This window comes from Amia ocellicauda, chromosome 4 (genome assembly GCF_036373705.1).
Source record: "Amia ocellicauda isolate fAmiCal2 chromosome 4, fAmiCal2.hap1, whole genome shotgun sequence".
Taxonomy (NCBI): domain Eukaryota; kingdom Metazoa; phylum Chordata; class Actinopteri; order Amiiformes; family Amiidae; genus Amia; species Amia ocellicauda.
Window position 1 is genome coordinate 10,015,352 of NC_089853.1, and position 25,710 is coordinate 10,041,061.

General features: G+C 39.1%; 1 protein-coding gene across 1 annotated transcript in view; it reads right to left on the reverse strand.

The window, feature by feature from the left end:
* Window positions 1-2,350: 2,350 nt before the first annotated feature.
* The window catches only part of abcc8 (ATP-binding cassette, sub-family C (CFTR/MRP), member 8), a 63,009-nt gene continuing 39,649 nt past the window's right edge, over window positions 2,351-25,710 (reverse strand). The window contains exons 18-40 of the mRNA XM_066700952.1: window positions 24,987-25,019; window positions 22,931-22,969; window positions 22,357-22,455; window positions 20,271-20,355; window positions 18,540-18,620; window positions 17,540-17,677; window positions 17,164-17,289; window positions 16,787-16,886; window positions 14,131-14,378; window positions 11,718-11,884; window positions 10,832-10,901; window positions 10,413-10,570; window positions 10,204-10,296; window positions 9,482-9,584; window positions 8,346-8,459; window positions 7,578-7,698; window positions 7,271-7,401; window positions 6,756-6,834; window positions 6,234-6,342; window positions 5,448-5,551; window positions 4,957-5,090; window positions 3,854-3,916; window positions 2,351-2,612 (exon numbers count right to left, since the gene is read on the reverse strand). Of these exons, the coding sequence (XP_066557049.1) occupies window positions 2,475-2,612; window positions 3,854-3,916; window positions 4,957-5,090; window positions 5,448-5,551; window positions 6,234-6,342; window positions 6,756-6,834; window positions 7,271-7,401; window positions 7,578-7,698; window positions 8,346-8,459; window positions 9,482-9,584; window positions 10,204-10,296; window positions 10,413-10,570; window positions 10,832-10,901; window positions 11,718-11,884; window positions 14,131-14,378; window positions 16,787-16,886; window positions 17,164-17,289; window positions 17,540-17,677; window positions 18,540-18,620; window positions 20,271-20,355; window positions 22,357-22,455; window positions 22,931-22,969; window positions 24,987-25,019 (2,533 nt within the window). The 3' untranslated portion in view covers window positions 2,351-2,474. The remainder of the gene's footprint in view (window positions 2,613-3,853; window positions 3,917-4,956; window positions 5,091-5,447; window positions 5,552-6,233; window positions 6,343-6,755; window positions 6,835-7,270; window positions 7,402-7,577; window positions 7,699-8,345; window positions 8,460-9,481; window positions 9,585-10,203; window positions 10,297-10,412; window positions 10,571-10,831; window positions 10,902-11,717; window positions 11,885-14,130; window positions 14,379-16,786; window positions 16,887-17,163; window positions 17,290-17,539; window positions 17,678-18,539; window positions 18,621-20,270; window positions 20,356-22,356; window positions 22,456-22,930; window positions 22,970-24,986; window positions 25,020-25,710) is intronic.

Consider the following 25,710-nt stretch of genomic DNA (forward strand, 5'->3'; position numbering starts at 1 on the left):
GCGCTCAGCAGTGGGAGTAGCTGGAAGGCGCCGGACAATAGCAGTGAGAATTGAGGCGTATCTGCTGACAAAGCTTTAAAATAAGAACTCTTGTATAGGACAGTGCTTTCTATTATAAGGAGTAATACTGGTGTATATTATAATTAGCCTATCATATAATAATAATTATTATTATTTGTACTGTATAGAATTCCATTTTACATATTCCACATACATGCACCCCATAATGATAATGCAATGTGCGGTTTATACACCAACACAACGGACAAAAGCCGTGTGATTTATTAAAGTGATCTTTCACCTCGACGTCTTTGTTAACTATAAACTATTTTGATGGTATTATCATTATGACGTTATTTTTAAAAGCTAACAGTATGCTTTTAAGCTAACTACTACGGTACTGTTATAAACGACTAATCTAAAACAGATACTGAATCATTTACTTTACAATGAGGTATCACAGTGAAAGATAAATCAAACACAACCCAATACATCCTAAAGATCAAACGTTCAAACAAATACGATCAATATGATTATACAAAAATATAATAATCACGCTCCCTTAATACTCACTTTTATACACTCACGTATCTACTGTATCAGTAAATCATTCCAATTGTTAAATTGACATTTTCCATATTGCTAGAAAAGTGTAATACACTACTCCCTAATAACCTATAAAAGGATCTACATATGAAAAGTATGCCCTATCAGCCTGCTGTTGTGTGACGTAAGAGGTGCAGAACAGGAGACTCGGGCAGTTCGGCCAGGACAGCACTATGGTCTGCTGGTCGCCGGTCCTCTGTTCTGTCGATGTCGTGGTATTTTCTGTTCTAATGCAGGTATTTGTCTAATATATATATATATATATATATATATACTTTTATTTCTCCAAAGATGAAGGCAAGCTTTTCATACAACTTCCCACCTACAACAAAGTCAGGTAAAGTCAGGTAATTAAGTTTTATTAATCCAGAGTGGGGAAAAATCTACCTTGGCAGAGATTGTGACAGGGTTTCTTTAGTATGATAATGTAAGAAGTGGCAATGTAATTAATAGAGGATGATTCTGAGCATGCTAATTTTTCTACTTCAGTGACAACCACCCTGCATTATTATGCATTATATCCCTGGTGTAGACAGTGTCTAGAACATTAATAACACAATCAGTACTTGAAACTTCCATGCTTGTTACTGTAAATATATCTGTGCCCTTTAACAAGTGGCATAAGTGCTCATAAAGTTATCTATTAGATTATTTGAAGAATAAAGAAAAAGCGAGAGACTATGTAGTTTATTTTGTTGCTAAAGATTCATTGTCTGGGTAAAACTACAGGACTCAAACAAATTGGACAGATAATATTTCACTCTTCTGCAAACAAGCAAAATAAACTATTGGAAAAGAAATGCATACATACACACTTATACATACCTCAGTTTCAAAAGCAGGACCTCCCCTTTGTCAGCAGGTTCGTGTTACTTCCTTCCCCCACTGTGACAAGCTTGCAAACAATTTTAGACTCAATGAAAACCATGCTACTGCTGCCAGTCTCTGAATAAGGCAATTCATGTGTGTCTGTGGTGTGAGCTTTTAAAACTTGTTCCCTGCAGATTGTATCTGTACGTAATATTTTACCAGTATTGCATTATATTTTCCTAATGCTACTCTTTACGGAGTTCCTTTTATTGAGGTGCAGTCAGGCAAAATCTTAGAGCTGTGGTGTCCAGCCCTGGTCTTGGGGACTCACTGTGCTGCTGGGTTCTGTTTCAGAAGAGATCTGAGTTAATTAATTGAAACTGTAATTGAACTAATCATTTGCTGAATTTGATTTTTTAAATGGTTTCATTTACAAAATGTTTTTAGAAATCAAGTGCCATATATGTCATTTAATATTTCAACTCCTCTCCTGCAAAATAATTAAAAAGCTCAATTTAGCCACATTATTGAGTAATTGAGAGCTTTGCTGGAACAAAAACTAGCAGGACCAGGGTTGAGAAACAATTGGAGTATTTTAGAGTATGTTTTCATCAAGATCTAAATTGGTCTGTGATTGGGTTCAGGTTAAACAGATTGTCATGACAACCCCTGTCCCTTGAGGTAATTGAAAATTACCTGGATACTTTTCTCTTGGGTTTGGTAGCTGGTAGAGAAATCAAACAGAAATTGGATCTAGATGCACAGTGTGATAACAGGACTCTTTTTCATTATTAGTGTGTGGTGCAGCAGGATGTATTACCATTCTGTATTCCAAAATACGCAAAAAAGCCTTTATTAACATTTATCTTTTTGCATTCTAAATTTAAAGACCATGATCAGAAAACAACATTTAAAAATGACAAAATAGCAGCTATTAGTGATAATTTATCTTTATTTATAAATAATTAGCATATTTACAAGTATCATACATGTTTAAAAAATAAAAACAACTAATGAATAGTAAAATTGCACTTCAGAGTTCCACTTCCCCTTCGCTTTTATTTGTCTGCTTGGACAAAAGAGGCAAAGATGCTGTCCTCCCGTTCCAGCAGAGCCTCCGGCTTGTCATATTCCAAAATGATCCCTCGCTTCATAACTATAACCAAATCAGCATTCAATATTGTATGGACACGGTGCTGCAAGTAAACAAAAATAAAAAATTGAAAAGGAAATGTATTTAGTTTGAAATTTGATTAGCCTTTGGTACTGTAGTTTCTCTAATGCAATTATAAATATGATATACAGCCCAAACATTTTAAACCCCAGGCCTGTCTTGTTAAGATTACAGACAATCAAGACACTGCAGTGCTGATGCAGTATTTTCTTTTAAATACCAAAGCATTCTTTAAGGATCACTGCATAACTCAGCATGTTTTATTCAGATTTGTTTGTGTGTGTGTGTGTGTGTGTGTGTGCATGTGACAAAGACATCACCTACGTATTTAGCAGTCAGCTACATTACTGTCAGGTTTTGGCTGCAAGCAGCTTCAGAGAGGAGAGGAGTGGTGTCTGTTGCCAGCCCTGTTCACTATCACTGTTCAGTATTTAAATTTGAATTAAACAGTTGTAATGGAAACAGCATTAAAGGCAAAGGCAAAGTTAATTACAACTTCAGGAATAGTTAAGATCTAAATTGCCAGAAAGAACATTGTAAACGGTGTAAATCAATAAATACATACTTATTTAATCAGTAATGTATTTATGAGGGACTCCTAACAAAGACAGTTATGTGACTAGTAAGACACACTAATGAGCAGTAGAACACATTTCTGAACCTGCTTTAACTGTGGTCAGTCAGAGACTTCAGTGCACTGTATAATACAGCACAAGGACAAGTCACCTAACAAATGTGAATGTGAGCACCACATGGAATGCCACATACACATGTTTAGCTATGTTACTTTATGCCATGTACTCTGTTTCCATACAGAAGTACTCATATTTTTGTTATTTGCAGTAGACTACACTTAGTTAGTTATGCAAAATCAGTTCAGTATAAACTGGCTGTGGCAAGTCTAACAGATAATTGTAGATTATTGGCCTGGTAAGAGCACTTTTTGAGTGTCTACACAATTCAAGTCTGTAGCACATGTTTCAACATGCAGTAGACAATTGTAAATGCAAGACCAGCATTTAACTGTATGCAGTTTTCCTTAAATGCCTTTGTTAAGAAAATTACAAAAAAATTACAAAATGGGCAGCCTTCAGATTAATCGACTCCCTACTATCTGATTAACTGTCCTACAAAAAGTTATTAAACCCAAATGTGGAAGGTAAGGAAAGGTCATGTGATATATATATATATATATATATATATATATATATATATATATATATATATATATATTAAAAGTAGAATGTTCTTCATAGTACTTACTGCTATTGTAACCACAGTTCGATCAGCAAATGCTGTCATCACAACCTTCTGTAAAATACTTTCCTGGGAGAAGAGAAGAATAATAACAGATACAGAGGTCAGGTCACAAAGAACTGTTTTTAACATGGTCCAGAGTTTACAGTTTCTCTGCACTAATGTCTGCCAATAGGCATTTGATGCAGTGACAAGTATTTTGCATGTTTTTTGCTGAAAACAACAGCGGTATCTATAATGACTTCAGCATTTGTGATTGCAGAACTAAGTACACTTCGGCTACATTTTCTGCCACTTTTTCATTCTAGGAAGGACTTGCTATTAAGGTAGTGTTTCAAAATAACAGATTCGGTACCTTTCTATTGAGAACTGTCCATGGTGCTGAACTTTGGCTACAGTCTCCTGTTGGATTTTGCTTTATTTAAAGTTATGCACTGTTTTTGAATCTGTCTACTGAACCAAGACAATATTAATTGAGTTAAGTAAGAAATAGATGTAGTAATTCATTTGACATGCATATTATTGACATTTTCGTTTTTTTTCATGTTTGTACTAAAAAACAATTAATCAATATAACAATAATAAGGTCAGAATTTGAAATCCAAGAAACACATGAAGCAGTGTTTGTGATCTCACTAGAGTTTCTGAACTATTCTCCATTTTATTTGTACCCACTAACACTAGTGGTAAATACATCAAGTAGTGCTTAATACCACAAAAGCGAAACAAACCGGTAACTAATCTGGTATTGTAAGAAGCAAATTAATTAATTAGCCCATAAAATCGTCTATCCAGACAGTAGCTCCCAGAAAGCATAATATAAGCTCTAAAATACTATGCTATTCCTTTTTTGCCAAGTACATCAATGTTATTTGCCATTCAGTGATGTTGTCAAAGCGCATTAGACATCGTCCTGTGACGGAAGTCTCGAGTTTGGATGTCCTATTCGTGGCTAAGATGCACCTCTCTTCTTCCCAGGTGGAGCTCTAAAAGCCTTTGACATAATTCGAACAAAGAGGAATTTCCCAAGGCGAGCTGCGGCATTAAAGGCCTTGTTAGTGTGAGTGCTGGACATGGCCGTGAAGCCTGCAGGCCCTCTCTCAGCTTACCGTGGCCATGTCTATTGAAGCAGTGGCTTCATCCATGATCAAAATGCTGCTCTTCCGCACAAATGCCCTCGCCAGGCAGAACAGCTGACGTTGCCCCAGGCTGAAGTTCTCCCCTCCTTCAGTAACCATTGCATCTGCAGAACAGCACAGCAGTTACCATGAACAAGCACACGAAAGCTCTGGGGAGGACTTTGCGGCAACTGGTGAAGCATTGACTCCCCTTGCAGATTATGTGTTTGTTTTTGTATGGTGGAACATAGGATTATTTATAATAGCAGTATAATATCTGCTTGCCCACCAACCTTTTAAAAATAACAGTAAATGACAATGGTTAGCACTCACAATTCAAAGCTAAGAAATATAAAACTTCGCACATTTTTATTTCTATTATTATTATTAGTAGTAGAAGTATTGATGTATCTACTTTAAATTCCTTATTAAATCATACCCTAGCTTAGGTGTGGGCTGCTGTGCATTGACCTCTTACTTACCTAAACCTCCAGGAAGAGCTTTGACGACAGGCTTGAGCTGGGCTATTTCCAAGGCTTCCCAAAGCATGCTGTCTGTACACTTCCCTTCTGGGTCCAAATTAAACCTTGCCAAAAAAGAAATGGTGTTATTATGGACTCCTTCCTTATGAAGTGTTTAACGACACACGAGGGAGAGCTGCAGTCAGGTGCTATAGCTGTGAGATTAATAACACCCTCCATTCCTGTTTGTAACAATTCTGTTAAATTAAAATGGTGCTCTTTAAGATTAAAGAAACAACTCCCATAAGATCACAATGTTGGAGATCATATAGGATTGCTGTAATGTTAAATAGGATCTTAAATAGGATAATGCTGATTCAGTGAATTGCTGTAAATAACATGGTTTAAAGAGCTCTAGAAAGTCATAGTCTTTACTGGCTGTTATTGGATGTTTCTGCTGGATGAGCATAAATCTTGTCACAGTCCCAATATTAAATTTTTGTGTGTTTCATATGAGTGATGGTGTTAGGTTACACCAACAAACCCAGAAGATGATGCATGTTGTAAATGAGCTTTTTCAGAATTGCTTTTGATGTTTTCATTTCCTCATCTCCTGTCCGAAGCATTAATGTCAGATGTAGGTTTCTGATGTGGCATGGAACTCCGTACAGCAAAACCAAGTATGGAAGAAGCATCTTCAGAGCTCACAAATACAACTGATTATGTCAAAACATTGAGTTAGGTGACGTCAACACTTTCGTTGCCCAGGCCACTCAAGCAGCACCCAGGCAATGCAGACTGGCTCACCGGATTGTGCCGCTGAATAAAATGGGATCTTGGAGAATGATTGAGAATCGGGATCTGAGAGTCTGTAAAGGCAGCTTTGCAATATCTATCCCATCTATGATGATTCTTCCTGTTGAGAAAGCAAAACAATTGTTCATACAATATTCTTGATGTGAAGAGCATTCGAGAAACATTTACCAGTAATTAGTTAATTCATTTTTTCACATTAGATATAGTTTATTGCTATATTTATATAAAGTAAAGCAGGGGAAAACAATTAAAACAGAAAACAAAAGGGACCATATATCATTAGAATTAATGGTCTTAACTGTCAAAGTACCAGCATCAATGTTATATGTGAAGAGAAAAAAGAAAAACTTAAATCACAGGAAAATGTCAGGGTATCGATTTAAACCTACAATAAACATGTCCTGTCCTGATTAATGTCCTAATTCTGTTAATAATTAGTCTGTAAATGTAATAAAAAATACATTTCAATAAGGACAAGAACCATCAATGTACCTACACGTTGAGAATATTTACCTTCAAACGTATCAACCATTCTGAAAAAGGCCAAAGAGAAAGATGACTTTCCACTTCCAGTACGCCCACATATGCCAACCTGGGGACAAAGGTAAACACAAAGGTATGATAAAAAAAACGCTCGATCGAGTATATAACACTGTCAACAAAGTCAAAATTGGTGGAAAAAAGTCTGCCTAATTTATGAAGTATTGTACCGCTGAATACATATTGCAGGTTGTGCCTATTCTCGTCCTTATTTCTTTCATTGTAATAGTTGTCTTATACACCCATAACAGAAGTTCATATCAAATGAAGCATGTTATTTGGTAAAAACACCTTCAAAACTTAAATAAATCACTGGCCTGCTTATGCGCAGTTAAGGACATATCTGTTTCAAGTAGCTTGTAATCTCATACTCAGAAACACATCATATGTAATACTAGGCTGCACCCAGTAATTGTTACCCATTAAAGTACATATACAGAGCCAAGGGGTATGTGATGGGGAAGCTGGGTGACATGGGGTCCTCATACCTTTTGGCCAGGTGTGATGTGGGCGTTGACGTGCTTCAGGACCGGCTTCAGAGTGGTGTCATAGCGCACACTCAAGTTCTGGATCTGAATCTCCCCTTGCTGGGGCCAGCTGGCGGGAATTTGTGACACGGCTGCACCAGTAAGAACAGGAACAAGGGAGGACAGAGAGATGGTGGGGGGGAGAAAGAAAAGAAAGAAAAAGACAGTTCTCGCATGACTTGAGTGATTTATTAATGCAATTCTTTTTTGAGCTCCTAACACTCTCGGCAGGGAAAGGAAGGGTTATGCTGTGTAATAATTCACTCACAAAGGAGGCCGTCATAATTCTCGGGCTCGACCTGCAAAAGCCCATTGATTCTTTTCACGGCTCCCAGTTGCACCTCCATGTCTGCCAGGTTGCGCACCATCCAGTTGAGATAATTAGACACCTGTGTAAGGAAAATGCAGAGAGATTAATGAAGCCGTAGACCAATATAAGCTCAGTTGAGGAAATAAATCTGCCAGCTCAGAGGACACACACATACTGAGAAAGCACTCCTATCTGCCCTTAATGGCCACTTCCATGTTTATATGGGTGGTTTATCTTAGGTTCTGTTTATATCAAACATCTAATGACATATATTATCTAACCACAGACATGTTTATGGAGAGTGATAATGATAAAATTGCATGCTAACTGAAAGTCATTCATTCATTATTTGTAGAGAAGATTTAGCATTACCTCATGACAGCTGGTTTATTTTTAAATCATTTCTTAGGAAGGGGGGAGAAAAGGACATTAGATAAAAAAGGAATTATTTAGAATTGTGTAAGCAGATGCTTTTCAGTGATCGTAATTGTAATGACCAGTTCCTGCTTGATATGGAACACACGCCTTCCCTGTTCTTCTGAATATGGAGTGTTGCATCGAAGGCCTATGAGAATCTTAATATCTAACACAGAGGGTGGATCGCTTCTCTAACAGCTTGCCAATTCCCCCTTGAGTCTCCAATCATGGCCTCTCTTGCCCGCCTACACTGTACAGTAAACTCAGGCACATTTCAAAACTGCCTTGTGTTAAAATACAAGCCTTTACCATGAGTGCATATGTTAGGCCCAGCCCCACAAGGCCGGACGACAGCTGGTAGTACAGCGAGTTGGTGATGGAGGCGACTGCTGCAATGAGGACCACACAGGCCCCGATATACTCCTGTGGAGAGACAGACGAGACCAATACACTAAGGCTGCCTAAGACCTGCATTTCTTCTGTCAAATGGGACACAAGGTTATGTCACAGTGAAGCAAAATGTATTGTCATTGTAGTAGGTCCCCAAGACTTGTGACTGGCATCAACAAAAGAGAAAGATCGGCATGGCCCTCTTGACATCTCTGTCAGGCAAACAAACCATTGCATAATTAACAAGCTGATGAAAAAGCATTCCCAATGATCTGCAGCCAAGAATCTGCAGACAGTTTTATTTCCAAGGTTTGTAGTTTTGCAAATTCTGTCATTTAAGTTTCTCAAAGTATGTTTCGTCAAGCTGACCCAGTCCCATTAAGAAGCCAATTTGAGGCCTGGTGCTGATTATACAGGCCATTAGATTTTAATGTCACATAGTTACACTTGTCATAAAAAATAATCAATAACCAAATAGCCCATTACAGCTGATGCTTACTTTGTGATTCGTGTTGACATAATGTGAGTGGTTTTTAAGAAAATCCACATTACCTACAGTAATTTCCTACAGAGGGAGCAGTGAACCAATAAAATTACTTATAAAATATTTTCTCTGACATCTCGCTGGCATATGATTCAGGCTGTGATTAAGGTTTACGATTGCACGGCTTATTGATGGTTTAGATTAGGACCCACTGCATAAAATATCTGTCAGGAACTACATTTGTTGTTTATGAAGACTACACTGATAATGATTTTACATTTCTAACCGTGAAGAAACTGCTACAGATGCCATTGCATATAACCCCAATAACAATTTTTCCCTAAAAAAACCTTCAGGGTATCTCCTAAAAGAAAACCACTATTGTATTGTAGTTTTAGCACTAAGGGGAAAGTGCTAATGTATCCTTTGGTTCCTCTACCTTGCTTTAATAAACAATGGAAGCTCCGGCTAAAAAACTACTCTTATTAATTCAGATTGTTTAAGTAAGGGAATAAGTACCATTCACAGTTTGCTATAAGGTTTTATACATTTTTTTAAATGCACTACTCACCATACGAACCTCCAGCCAGCGATTGGCGGCAGTAAGAAACAGGGAGGCAATGTTATTGGCATCAGTGTATTCTAGAAGCTTCTGTCGGAATTTGGCCTCATACCTGCAGGATAAGAAAGGCACAAAGCTGCAGCAACATCACTCTGCTCCTTTCCTTATTAAAAAGGGAAGTGGCAAGGTTCTGGAAAATACAGCTGTGGACAACACCACATAGTAGTGTGACTGCAGCTGCATGGACTCAATATATTATGGCAATGTATGAAGCTGCAATTTTCAGAACCCTGCTACTGGCCTTTTAAACCAAGAGCCCCATTGCACTGTTAGCATTCTTGAGGTCCCCCCAAAAAACTGCCAAATACAAAATAGTGTTCGGATTAGTAAAACACATACAAACGTATACATATTTTAATTATTATTTTCTAACTATGTAATCTATAAAGAAAGGTTGTGAAGGAATCTGCAGCTATAAACAGAAATTAGCCTAGGTACCTTCCAAATATAAATTATATGTGCATTCAAAACATGAAAGGGGGCTTTCAAATGGCAGGCTTCTTGCCATGTATGTCAGCATCTGTAAGTAAGGTGATGACAATAAACATTTCTCTTTCTACAGGAATCATTTAAGAGAAAGGTCAGCTTTCTCCTCTCTGCCAGAGGTGTGTCTGTGTTTTTCTTGACCCTGGTTTGATGAGATCAATAAAAGACAGATATTAACCCATTACCTGAAAGCCCGGATGGTTGTCAGTCCCTCCACAGTTTCAGAGAAATGAGAGAGCAGGGGAAGCTGGGTGCTGTCATCTAGCTGCTGCAGGTCCCTGTAGAGACACAGCAGGCTATCTTTAAGGAAGCATCAATTTTTATGTTTATAAGGGTAAAAATCACACAGGTCAAAATGTACCAACACAGCATTTACAGGCTCTCAAAGACTGACCTGGATGCCACTCTGAAGTATTTCTGGATGAAATAGCAGGCGATGGCGAGGGGAACAAGCGCAATGAGGAACACAGGCGTGACGTAGGAGATGACCCCGAGAGCCGAGACACACAACAGAGTGGAGCGGCTGAGACACTCCAGTGTGGCTGGGATGTGCTGGAACAGGGGGAGGGGAGCTGCTCAGCCATGGGTCACAGACCTCCGAAATCATGAGCCTTCAAAGACATTCTGTACAGGAAGTATCTAACAGCGTATAGTTTTGTTTTTTCCATTTAAAAAAATGTAATACTGTACATGTAAGACTTACATTTTCTGACATCTAATCATGCCTTGTTTTGTTGGTCCCATCTTTATCTACTACTAAATAGGTTGCTCTCTCATGCTAGAGCTGGGTTAGTTCTGCCCTCTCCTCCATACCTGGTCAATAGTATTGATGTCAGCAGAGAACCTGTTCAGAATATTTCCAAGAGGCGTGGTTTCAAAAAGCCTGGGGAACAAAAGAAAGAGCACCAAGATATAAGTAAACAGAGTCAAGCTATTTTCATGCTTTCTCACTGATGGCTTGTACTTGGCTGAGAACTTACTCTGCCTTTCAGGAGTACTGTGATTTTAAAGCACCTCGAATTCTCCTTATTCCAATTGTGCTGATAAATGCATTTTGATTGTACCTTGTCCCCATATTCTTATGTCTCCAAAGGGGACTGGGCTTGTCAGAAGCCTTCAGTTACGTGATACCTCACAAGCTACTAGTCAGGATCAACTGTCATCACCCGATCCAGCAATCTTGGCATGTTAAGGTATCATTGTTCGCCCCATTAGCCTAATGAGCAGATGTTACTCACAAACTGCATCCCAGAGATGGTGGAGAACAGTTTTGGACAGAAACAGAAACAGTAAAACTAAAACCTGTGCAAACTGTGGAGTCCACAACCGAGAGGCTTTGGGCACTTTCACCAGGAGAGTGCAAAGAAAGTGCAAACAAAATAAAGCATGTATCTCAAAAGCCAAGGAAAAACACTCACACAATGAAACTCCATAGCAACAACGTCTCTGAAGAGAAGCAGGGAGAGACTGGCCCAAGAAATAAGATCCTCAACATTTGTTTGTTTTGACGGGCTTTGGCAGTATCCTAGGATACTTTATCTGACTCCAAATGTTAGAAATATTTACTTATCTCCATGCCAGTCAATAACCCACTCAATTTAAAGTCAGACTCTGCCAGGGTCGCCTGTCCGGGTCCCTGCACATACGCACAGACACAGACCCAGACCCAGGCAGAGGCTGGGAGCTGGTCACACTGTACCTCATGGGTGCCAGGATAATCTTGTTTAGCAGACTGTGGTGCAGCTCCTTGGCAACACGGAGCCCAGTGCACTCCACCGCCACAGAGGTGACGAGGCACAGTGCGATGCCCAGGCAGCACAGCACACTGAACACCAGGGAGTACGATGAGTGGCTGAAGCTGCACTCCTGAGAAGAGATGGAAGAAATTACGAACTACTACGAAAAAAAACAAAAAAAACTTTACTTGACTTTAAGTGTTTCTCCAGTTGAAGGGTGTTGCCCGTCTTATTACATTCACATACATTTTCCAGGTTACTGTGTTTTAATATATACTTAAAAAATATTATTTGGTCAGTGATCCAGGCCACAGTGATTTCATGCCCGGCCATTTTCCCCTGAGTTTCAACTCCTAACTGTGAAGAGAAGCCACTAAATTACAGTTTACAATTCAAGCAATTCAATGTCAATGTCTAAATTCAAAGGGAATGTAAAACAGCCAGGAAGATTTTACTCTTCAATAGATCATAGTTATTTATGAACATCGGTTTCCTATCACTCAGTGTTACAGATCCAAGCAATCAGGCACTCTGTTGTTCATGAGCAGGGTTTGTGAAAGGTATCACACCGATGACAACACATTTAGCTATCAGCACCACTATATTGTAATTACAGTGTCAGCTAAAAGATGGTAAAGGCCTGCTACATTCCTGTCACGTTTGTCGATGTGTAGAGAGATGACCTCTTGACTGATGATATATAACTAATTTACGCAGAATTGAAAAACCTTTGCATACATGCCAAAATGCTTTTTTCTGCATTAGTTCTTTATCTGATGCAGAAAAACAATGCAAATTCTGATGTTGAGGCACAATTCCCTGCTGACATTGTGAATGCACGGCCACCACAGTAAAGTCAATCAGCAGAGACACTCCAGCTGAAGGATTCCCAGTGCTGATCAATAGCATTAATAGTGTTAAAACAACGCGGGCAAGTGAAATAGAAAACAATGATAAGAGTAAAAGCAAAGCATTTTCATTAATCAGCCCAGTAAAGGATTATAATCAATTGTTTTCTGATTATACACTTTAATTGGCAACAATCCCAATTTGCAGTCCAGGAAATTAATTGAATGCAAATTATCATAGTGTAGGGAAGACATTCTTTTCTTTCTCCTTCTTGGACACTATATTTGATTTTTGCAGATGGAAGATGCATGTATATATAGTAAGAGCGGCTAGTATAACTCAAATCTGAAAGTGTTAGAGCTGAAGATATCAAGAAGGAAAGTGACTGCAACAGTGGAGTCCTGTCTTTGTAGCACATCCCTGAGCAAAGATTGTACTGTGCATTTTGGACACTAAAGCAGATCTAACTTTCTCAGACTGAGACTGCAACCAGCAATCTATTTGTTTATTGGTTCAAACATTACTTGAAATGAAGGGGAAAAATAACAGCAATGAGGCCAACTCTCTCCTACATCTGGAGCACATCTGTGTCGGGCACCCATTGCAGATGTGTCCCTAGTAGCTTCCCCACTATGTCAGCACAGATAATACTGTTAAGTAGAAGGTGAGCCCTGTATCTGGCACATTTCTGGAACAAATCCCACTTGGGTTGACTTGCAGATGTTAGCTGAGGACCCATGGGGTACAGGGAGAGAGCAGTGATTGGATTCTATTCCACACAGGGGCCTGAGCAGATCAGACAGTTGAAGCCATCCAGACTCAATTCCATCTTTCTGGAGTCAGCAGCCAATCAGCACATGCCAGGCAGTACACTTAGAGGAACAGCCAGGGAAGATTAATTTGTCATTCAGTTCCCCTGAGATGAAATCGGTCAGTTTTTAGAACTGAGGGAGAAATACACTGGGAAATGTAGAGGCCACATATGTTTATTCATATATATAAAAAATGATGCTCAGCATTTAAGAACCCATTTTATATGATCAATTGTAGTTTGTGGCACTATGCCAGTCTGTAGAATGGTGTCCTTTGCAAAAGGCTTTCTTAACCATAATAATACATAAAAAAGGGCTGTGTTTGGGATTGAAATTGAAGTGGAAACCTTTACTTTTTGATTTGCTTTACTTGGAGACAGCTTTCTTGGTTGATAATAATGTGAGTGCCTATTCATGTCATTCAATTAAATTACACCAGTTTGTTTTCAAATGCTGAGCTGATGTTCCCCTTTTCACAGAAGAGCCTCGCCTGTCTTTCACAGTGAATATTGTGCTTCATATATATTTCATTAAATGTGTCAGTGGGGAACTGTCTAAATAATATTCAAGTGACCTTTTCACCTCTTTGTTGTGTTGTTTTCTTAGATAAACATGCATACATGTGGTACTTGTTTTAATTTCCTTTTTGGTGTCCTGCAGAGCTGCTGGTGCTGTTACAGATGGCCCACATGCTGGACTTCCTTCCCTTACCTACCTGGGCACTGGTGCAGTTCTTGCCTGTTGCCTCATTCTTGGCAGTGATGACGTCGGAGGTCCATTTGGCCAGCCAGTAGTCGATGGCCAGCATTAGGGAGTGCTTGAAGAGCTGGGAGAGCAGCAGGAGCGGGAGGAGTAGCAGGCCGGCTGAGCTGAGGTAGGTCCCACAGGACCTCCAGGGGATGGTAGCTCGGTGGCGCAGCACGGACGACAAGTCATCCTCATCGTCGCTCTCTGTGGATTCCTCTACAGTGAGGCAAGGCATGAGCAAGTGAGCAGGTGGGTGTGACAGAAGGGCAATTGCTTCTCTCAGTACAGACAATTATTGCAAGCAGTAGATGTGTATGAGAAGCAGTACTAGGCCATTTGGTGAGCACAATTTGTCAAAGTAAACGCAGATAAAAAAATAAATAATTATTCATGTATAATTGTTCACACTGTTCTCACGTGTCACAAATGCTGCTGATGTTGAGGTTTCTTCCCACTGGCCTCACAGAGAAATCTCTCATAACTGTGATCACCACTATTTGGAGAGTTTTTCTCTTCTGGGTACAAACTGGTACAGACAAAATTGAAATTCTTTCATTTTTTGTTTTGGAACGATGTCAAGAAGGGGAAAACGTACTGAGTTTCTCAGAGACTGGGACTGGTAACCCTATCTGCTGTGCTGTTCAATGTAACGCAAAGGATGGACAGTGTGAGTCTCGGTGAGTGCACTGAAGCCGAACAGACACTGTTAAGGGGCTGGCTGCTGATCTCCCTGAATGACAGGTGTCCGACAGGGCTCAGTGCACTTGCAGGATTGCTTTGTCAATCACTGGGCAAATTCAGTTCAGTTCAGTTTAGTGGCTACAGAGGTCCTGCTAAGTTGAACTGCAGTTAAAGGTCAACCACATAGTTTAGCATTGAATCTAGTTCTGGGCCCTCTGGTTTAATTTTGGTTCACCATGGCTTTCTATTTGAATTTCATCTTGTATTTTTTGTTGTTGTCTTTGAACAATATTGGAATGACTGGTACAAGCAGGATTCAGTTTCCATTATGTGAACTGTTTAATTGTCGATGTTCAAACAGGAGGTTCTGTTAGATGGTACCTTTTGTATAATTAGACATTGATATTGAGAAAGGGAAAGGATACATTTATCTTTGGAAGACGCCACAAATGCATGCTTACATTCTGGATATTAATTTGAATTTAGTAGGAGTGTTAAGCCATGCAGAAGTACTTTGGAAACACTGGTACATTGTACAGTGTTGCCCAGCAGATACTAATAGGAGCTGATAACAAAAGGTCTGATCTCAAGAGCTACACAGACAGGTTTTCCAGCAATTGCATTACGGGGTGTTTGGAGGGAGCACCGAGTAACTGAACTCACTTAGGAGAGTGAATGCCTAAGGGAACAAAGACCAAATTAATCTCATTCCAGTCTTTTGCAGGGAGGGGAGGGAAAGAAAGATGGAAGAATGGGGCTCATAAGACCATTTCTGAACGGCTGGTAGGCGCTGTCATTCACTGAATTTCCAGGCACTGAAAATACGGCCATGAAGGTAAGAAACAGAGAGCAGTCGCTACAAAGGAGCCCAAGACAACACATACTTTCTGGATTGTAATGGTGAGATACTCTCATCACAGTGCCGTGGCCTGGCAGCTGATGTTTTCCCTGTGTATTTGACGTATATGTAATGACATCATGCAATGACCTAATATATATATGAATGGGGGAGGGCCACACCAGCTGCTACGTAAAGCCCACATAAGCAACATCGGCACCATGTCGACCCATACAGAACAAACATATTTTCTTTATGTAGAAAGGTAGAAATGTGTGATCCTTATTTTGTTCATACTCAAGAAAATGCACCTTCTGTGTACATTTAAAATATATGGAATGTATTTTAAATATATTTTAGTTTGAAATCCAAATATTTATTTTATCATTTGAAAATGTTTACAATAAACATACAGATTACAGAGTAAAATACATTTATAAATAGACCTTGTATGTTTTAAATACCCCCAAAATATATAAATGGTGGCATAGGCAAAACATAAGCATCAAACAGCTCTATCATATATTGAACATATATATCTGTTCTGTATGGGGATTAAGCTGGAAAGATAGGATAGTTGAATTAAGGTCAGTGTTGCAGGATCAGTTCAAGCATGAGGCATGAAGCGTGTGGACAAGAATGTGGAGCAGAGTACTTCAAAACAAAAGCAATTCACAAATCATGCGTTTCATCCACACCCGTATCAGCAATAATACCAACACCAGGTGCTGAAGCAATTCCAAAAAGTCCACAGAGGATGGCCACAGAGATAAAAAAAACAACACAAATCAACATTTCCCAATAGCACGGTTACAAGCATGGCAATATTATATAATCAGAAGCTAAAGGACAGATCTACTGCACAGGATACCCATCAGTCAATTCCAAATGATCAGAACAATAATAACAACAACACCAAAACAGTGTAGAAAGACCAGTGGAGTTACAGGAGAGCAAACAAATACAACCTGGAAACAAGAAGAGCAAGAGACTGGGTGAAATGGGAGGCCAAAAGAAGAACAAGGAAATCAGAGCTGTCATGTTTAGTAGACTCGGTGTGCACAGTCCTTGATCTTCGCTGCTTTCACAAGTCCCCATGTCTTACCTTCATCTTCATCTTCAGTCTTCAGGACAACCTCTCTCGAGTACATGGCTCTCCTCAGGTTCTTCCTCTCCAAAACTGTTGTACTCTCTGCCACCGTCTCCTACAAGACAAGACCAGTTGTGCTGCTCTTCTTAATTATTTAAAGACCTAGATTCAGGTAGTATCAAACAGTAACAGACCCCATTCTAATTTGAGTTAGTGCTGGAATTACATATATATTTTTTATATATAGAGATAGAATTTAACATTTCATGAAAACTACTGTTCATTTTATTTCAGCACACCAATGCCTACTAGAAATAACATCATGTCATGTCAACTACTTTTACCTTGGAAGGTATCTGATTTACCTAGAGAAACAGAAATGATCAATTAACCTTTTCCAGCTCCTGATCCTGACGGTTCATCAGGGATTTCCAATGTTCAAAAAGCTCTGGCTCCGAGTTCTGGATATCTTTCAGCGTGCCTTCTTTCTGAATAGTACCATCTTTCATCGCAATGATCTGAAGAATAGCAAGAGGAAGACCCAATCAGTCATTCTGATGCGCAACTCGCATAAACGTGTAAGTAGTACATTTTTGGAAAAACATGAAAAACACATTTTGAATATCCAGCAGATCTATTGCACTTCGTTGGCATATGGAGCAAGGCAGGTTGAGGTTTATGCTCCACAGTAATGTTACAGCCAAAAGTAATGAGATCATTCCACTGAGCTTTAGGGAATACAAGACAAACAGGAGAGATCTGGCTCACCCAGTCCGCATGGGGGAGGTACTGTAACTTGTGGGTGACCAGGACCACTGTTCTCTTTTCTTCCCTCAGCAGCTTCAAGATTCCTTCCTGCATCAGATGATCACTCAGATGAATGTCCAGGGCTGAGAAAGGGTCATCCTAAATGGGGGGGAAGGAGGGGTTAATCCCTTGTTTTCAACTATAAAGAAAGAGACATGGCCAAATGCATGGCAAAGCTGTAGGAAACTTTAATTGAATATTCATGGTATGTCCCATCAGAACTCATACAACTCAGACAATACAAATCTGAAAGACTTATCTGAATAATAACAAAAGTTATTCTATATTATCATCCTTTGTGTGCATTAATATTGTGTTTGAGTTACACCATCACACAGTGTTGAAAGATCCTCTCGTTCTTTTTCTGTTAACGGCGTTTGCCAAAATCCCAAAATGCCTGAGCACAGAACTGAAAACATTAGTGTTGATGTATTTTCATAGCATGACTTATATCAATCTACAGGACAAAAAGTAATGAATAAAATGGGCACAAATGCAGTAGTATCTAGTAGCTCAGTCTTGTGTATCTTGTGGGATGCTTTGGAAGAAGGCTGATACTTCTCCCAAAATGTACAGATGTATTGCCCCCAAGCCAGATAATCCCATGTCTTGAAGGCCCTCATTTGCTATAGGACTGAGCTCTATATATGCTTGTAATATTGCAATAGCCAAGAAATGATGTCACATATCTTATATGTGATGTTTCCATGAAAGCCAAAGGACAGTGACTCAGCTGCCAAGGAGCAGGTTTTCAGATTTGTAGGGGTAGCGGGGTTAAACCGTTTACAAAGTTTGCCTACAGTGGCATTATGGGAAAATGGAGGGGAAACTGGAGGTAAACAATGAGTCAGAGTCATTAATATCCTGCCACAGCCATCTCTCATTCAATCCTGTTTCGACCGTACAGTGAGAGGTGAGGTAACAGCTAAAGACTTGTGATAACAAACACAGTAAAACTCACCAGGAAAACCACATTGGTCTGTTGGTAAAGTGATCTGGCCACGCTAATGCGCTGACGCTGCCCCCCAGAGAGAATGATCCCCTGGAGAGAGAAACAAACACAGTCCCACCACTTCATCAAGAAAATGCCAAGGGGCTTAACAAAGAATGTTCATTTACCACCTGCTCAACCAGACATTTTGATTAATTTCAGTTTAAGTGTACATGTAAAGTTACCAGGAGGTGAAGGACATGTGAGTGACATGCATGTGAGTTTATGTATGTCCAGGCATACAGAGCCTGGTCAAAAACCAAAGCCCTGACACAGAAATAGGTTTGTGACTTAACAATGGACCTGACACAAACACAGCAGTGAAAAATCTGATCAACAGTACTATATCTGTGGGTGCTCATTAGCCTAGTTCAATAAACAGTTCCAAATGATTCCAGCTGAGACACTTTCCAGTCCTTTTTGCTTCCACAATACACGTTCTGCCTGTTAAGTAATGACCACATTTAAAAAGCACTTACAAGGCTTAGCAGGTGTAGGCTTTTCCATTAGTACTAAGCTTGGCATTCACAAGGCAAGTGCACAAGTCTCATCATAGATTTCTGGACAAGTGAATTAAAACATTTAAGTTTATTATTCATTTTTTGCTTGTTGTTTGTTTGTAAAATGGCTTGAATATCCAAAAACAGAAAGTGCTTAGTAATTCTAACCCAAGGTGACTCTATAGTACATAATTGAGGCACCTAATATCTGTGACCTCTGGCCTATGGGACACTTATAAGGGGCAGGAGACCCCCGCGGGGGAATGAACTGTGAGTAACACTCCTTTAACAGAACCACTCAGACAGAATGATTTGGCTGCATTCAGAAGCCACCAGTAGGCTATATTTAATGAATACCAAAACAACAAAGTACCTCATCTGTGAAAAACTCTATAGGTATGCTTCATTTTATAGATAAACTTAACCAAATCTATAACTTACAGATGTTTGTTTAGTTTAATAAGACTTGTAGAAACAAGTGACTTTTTGAATGTAAATCTCACCCTGACCTTATTTACAATATTGAAAATGTAAATGTTTACATTGAGTATACAATGTGCCAGTGATACATGTAACACCCCTAAAATAATATAGGTACAATACAGGAAGAAATCAGCAATCATCAGCACCTGCATGTGCAAAGTGTGCTTTATTTTTTCACCCATCCATAGTCAGTGACCTCTTAAATTAGGTCCCAAAGAGGTTAATCACATCAAATGTGCAGATTAATTCACGTCAGAATAAACTAGAGCACTGTACTATGAAGGCTTCAAGGATAATACTGAAAAACTGAAAATTAAACTAAGAAAGTCTCCTTGATCTAAAAACTCAACTATGCACAAGTCTATAAGATAATTGCTTTAATACCATACATCCAATTTACAATGTTTATTATAGCTTGATTATTTCATAATGAGTTCAGGTACATCATTTAAAAACTCCAGTTAAATAGCTCCAGTACTTGACTTATCCAAAATTCTCTTTATCTGAGTTTTTTAAATCTCTAAAAACCCAAATATTTCAGTATCACTAATAATATAATAATGTACTGTACACCACTGGCACTATAACCTTAAGACTATATATATATATATATTGATTGAATTACATTATGTTCAGGCTTCGAACTACTAAGCTGACAAACCCAGATTCTGCGAGACACGCGAAGCAGTCCGCTGTGATTGAATGACATGAAACTGACCCGCTCTCCTATCAGTGTCTGGTCCCCAAGTGGCAGGATGTCAATGTCTGGCTGAAGTGAACAAGCCTCAATGACAGCTTTGTACCTGGGGAATGTAAAAGGAAAGGCATAGCATTTAAAATACAAAACACTGCAGTTTTTCCACCTGGCAGTTTTGCTCCAACTGAACCTGAAGTACAGCAGTACTGTCTAGAATGGTTTTAATATGTGAGCTCCCTGGATTTGCTATCTAAACCATCTTCTCCATTGGACATGGACCCATAGATCACACCATGTTAAAGAGGAAGGCATTGAGAGACAGCAGATCACAGACGGGGTGGCCATACGACCTGTTGTTTGAAGATTTCACTTTGTCCACACTATCTAATGGGCTGCATATATATTATTGCTGTGGACATATGGACAATGGCAGACTCTATACATTTAACTAGAACCAATCATTATTATTAGTATTATTCATGTCTTATTATAACATTATAGATGCCGTGTTAATTGTTTCAGGTTATCCTGATAACCTGGGGCTGGAAGAATATCTCTCCTGCACAGTTCTCCCAGATAATATTGGTTCCAATCTCCACGTCTGCTTCTGTGGAAACCACCAGTGTCAAAAACATCAAGGTTAAACTTGCTTAACCTAAGTCTTTGAAGACTAACCCCTCCCCCTCTCCACCTCCCTAGTGTATTTTGATTCCCAAAATAACATGACTGGGGAATGAGTGTGATCATCATGAAAAACACCCCCTTCCAAAAGATTCACGTGTAATTGTTAATCATTTGCTCAGTGCACAATCAGAAGGGGCAGATTTGGTATTTGAATTCAGCAGTCTGGCAATAAGAAAGAAGTACAGACACTGTATCATCTTCACACTCATTACAGTGAAACACACACACCTTCATAGTGGGGAAACAACAAGGCCTCTCACACCTGGACAGAATGTGTGAAGATACCAGTAGGAGAGATCTCTCAGCTACAAAATAAGTCTGCTTGGAAGGACTATTAGCTAATCATCCATATAAAAGCAGAACAAATAAGGGCTGATCTGGCCGAGGTGCTGTCACAGGGCTTTCATGGAGCAGTACTGTAATCAAGCAAGTGCTCTGAGCTTCAGTAAATATCCATTATGTAATTTCAAAGTACATTCTTATTTCCAAGATGGTCCATTAAGCAAAGAGACCATGAGACAATAAAGGTAGATGATGTCTGTATTCTGGGAAACAATTGGTTGGTTCTGTTTCCCTCTGTCCCCTCTACTGCCAACTGCTGATAAACACACAGAGTGAACCATTTTCTGGCATGGCGAGTTCAGAATGTGGTGACGATGATGCATCACAAAGTCATTACAAAAGTTCTCCACCTGGAAAGGGACACGGAGAGATGCATCACTGCCTACTCGAGTCTGGGTTCAGTATGTATTTGTGATTTGGGGGGGTTGGGGTTAATTTACATATTCAAAATATCCCTCACTGAATTTAAAGTTGAACGAACTTGGTGACAAGAACTCTATTCCACTGACAGCTCTGAACAGTGTTGCAGTCTCTGTACTTAGTGTACTTTTAGAGCCCCATTCTCACAGCTGTCACTCTCCCGGTGCTATTCGTTTATGCTGATGCAGGCAGTCTGCCCAGTTTGTTCGCATATAAAAATACGGATGTCAGCGCCTTCCATTAATTTATATGTATGAGCTATCTCTTCCTCACCATAAAGCCATTTTAAAGATGAAAACAAATCTCAGTCAAAACTTTCAAACATAATTATCATCCTGATCCAGCCTTCCAGATTGAAAAGATCACTTTGTTCTTCCAGTTCCAGAAAATATACTCAGTTATGAACTTCCTTGACATGAAATACGAATACTATATAAATTAAATATAATTTATATAAGTGTTAGTATTAATAACAATAATAATGTCATTCTCAGTGGACTTTATTTGTTCTGACTGATGTGAACTGATCTCAATCCTCCTTGATTAAAGTGCTTCCTGGTAACCATGGCAGCAAAAGCATCCTAAAGCTTTTTAACATATTCTGTGTTCAAAAGTAAAATGCGAGCTGGTCTGTATATAAAGACAAAGGTCAACGAGTTACCTCTGTTTATTGAAGGGCATCTCGAAGATGATGTTCTCCACCACTGTGGCATTCAAGAGCCAAGCCTTCTGGGAAGCGTATGCCACCGACCCTCTTTTCCTGCCATAGACAAATATGACATCGAATATGACCTTCATGTAATTTCTCCAACTAAAATGGAAAAGTGGAATTATCTAAGTGCTCTTAGTTCAACTCATGCACTTCTTTTAAAGAGGTATATGCAGGTAACCTGTAGATAAGGTTGGATCTTTTAATTTAATGGTTTAAAGTCTTTAAAGTCTAGCGTCCATAATACATTTAAGCATGAAAGCTACGTTTAATATATACTGTATATATATTAAATGTCAATATTATTACACTGCATACAACACTGGAATATCTAACTAAAGAATAATCAAAACATAATCCTAACTATCAGTTTATCAAATTTAAAATGGAATTTGACATCTGAATCTTTTGAGGAGTTAAATGGAACTGACTCTCAAGGAGAATCAATCATTTTCTCCGTGACTTAAATTACTAAACTGTTCCCACTGTCTTGGCAGTGAAAACTGGGGCCGCATGTCTGGCACACCTGATGTCTGCCTCTCCGGCGGCGTCTTTCTCATTGTTACTGCAAAGTCAAAAAACAAAGTAATTAGGAGAACACGAAGGAGACACCAGGTTGGGTGTGACTGAGTGGCAAAAGGTTACAGCAAAGCAAAGTTTAAGAGACCCACACAATAACACGCACAAGTCTGATCTGAAAATGTGTCTTGTGATATCTGCTACATTGCAGTAAATGTATTAATCGTAAAAATCCAATATGAGCAGAGCTGGGAGGTATCTGTGCACTTCAGTGAAATTATTTTCTGAAGACATGAATATATATCATTTAGGTAACTCTTGAAGCATGGTTTATTCTGTCTGAAATGTGGTGTGGAGCTGTAGAATCTGAATGTTTGTCCAAAATGTTTGGCATTAAGAATGACCTGTAACCTGTTAATTCTGCGACGGGTGTTGCTGATTGGTGTTAAAATTGGGATTCTAACCCTAGTCCTCAGTCCTCCGCTGTGCCAAAAAAGTGGTGGTAGTGGTTTTCCTCAGCATCTCATTACAATACTTTGGTAAACACTACTATTTTCTAAAATACAACAATAGCAAACACCACATATAATAATCTGAAAACTGATCACTGTTCTAGCTTGTTTCTTTCACACAGAGAGTTGTCACCATCTGGAACAAACTCCCCAGCGATGTGGTTGAAGATGAAAATTTGGGAACATTTAAAGTCAGACTGGATAGGATCCTTGGATCACTTAGTTATTAATGGACACCAAACGAGCACGATGGGTCGAATGGCCTCCTCTCATTTGTAAACATTCTTATGTTCTACTTCTTATGTTCTTATGTTTACGTGCATACTGTCCCAATACAACTAACAATTCCAGCATATTGTTTAGAGTCTGTACTGTAAAACAAACCCCCTGCCCAAGGAGGTGCAGTTTTGAAATAGAATGTTTCCTTACATCGCCCATTTGAAACCCCACCAATTATTGTGCATAATCGTGCAAATGAAATGGACCTTGACTAGGGGAAAACCTAAATGTTTGAAATGAGATGTTCCCTTCTGATTGAGGGCAAGGTTACTCTTCCTCTGTTATCTGAAAGTTGCTGAACTGCCAGATGTAAAACAAGCTCTGTCCTTGGCTCTCCTTCCCCCTCTGTGAGTGAAGATAAGTTACGTGACATTTCAAGGCACTTGTGTTATTGTGACGCAAACAGCAGACCCTCCTGCTGTTCCCACTCTCATAGCAGGCTTTCTCAGAGCGTTTCAGTACAATCACAAGCACATCTGTAAAGGAATTTCTATACAGTTGACAGACATCATAAAATGAACCAGAAGTCATTGACATGTATTTATTTCACATGTGCACCATAACACGTTATATGGGTCTTTTGCAATAGGAAATATTTAGCTATTCATGTTTTGGCTACTCTAGGCCAGATGCATTTCTCCAATAGATTAACAAATTGGATAATGCCATTCATATGGAGATACAGAAGATGACGATATGCTTTTCAGAATAACAGCCAATTTGAAGTTCAAAGGAAAATATGACTACAATAAAAACAGCATAATCACAGTCGATAAAGTCTATAATATTTTTATGTGAGGGACTGAATGATAAGGCCTGAAACAGAATTAAGCACCAAAACCCCCAACATGATTGCTGCTTGACTTATTTTTATGTGTAGAAAAACATGCATTTTGGCAGATGACAGATGCAGGGTGAATCCAGCTCAGTGGATTAAAAATCTGATAGATTTTCAGAATGTGAATAGGCATTTCCTAGATGGATGGAGGGAAGCTCCCAGCCTGCTCCATGGGAGAGCTTAACTAGGAGTGTAACGCGATGGATTATGGAAATTACCATGCTCCTCAAAGCACACAGAGCCCACCGTTTTTCTCTATGGAGTTGATGCCTAACTTAGGGACCACAACTAACCGCACAGACTTCAGCCCTCCAAGTTTGGAGTTCACACTAAATGGCTAATTCACATCTGTGTAAAACACCATAAACAAATCAGGCCTGAACTAGAGTAAGAGTGAAAACTGTGACTTGAAATGCAACCAAACAGCCCCTTACCTTTCATCTCCTTCTGAATCTTGGTTGGGTAAACTGTGAAAATAAGAGACCCAGTCAGGTAAACTACTGGCAGCACTGTTCATCACAGAATTACACCCAATGCAGAAACCATATTTTAAGCTATCTACACAATATATATGACATTATATTATTCTAAAAATGTATTGCAATATCTTTGTATTTGTATTGCTTCAGATGGGAAAAATTGTTTCAAAAAACATTTACGAGCAAAAATCTCATACATATTTGATATTATTGCTTTTCAAAATCACAGAATTCAATTTTCAAATTAAACTATATCGTTTAATTTTTTTTTGTCTGCTTTAATGGAGCTTTCACTCCAGTGGCATGTCAGCATTTACAGGAAAGAAAACAAGAGGATGAGGAGACTGAAAAGAAAAAAAAAATCTTTCATAATTCTAGACAAAGTAAAAAAATAGCACAGCTATGATTACAAATGTACACATTCTTCAGCAGAGAGCGTCGAGTCCTGTAAACACAAAGCCATTTGATGACTGAAGACGACTGATTCAAGGAAGTTGGGAATGAGACAAATTCCACAAGCAAAAACTGAATGCACAGCTTTATCAACATGACACCAAAGGGCAATGTCCATCTTTCAGACATCTGAAAATAAATGTACATATCATCAATTTGAATACCCCAGATCAAACACCCCTACACTGCCTTAAAACTCAAGACCCACAGGGCTCTGAAGGCAAGA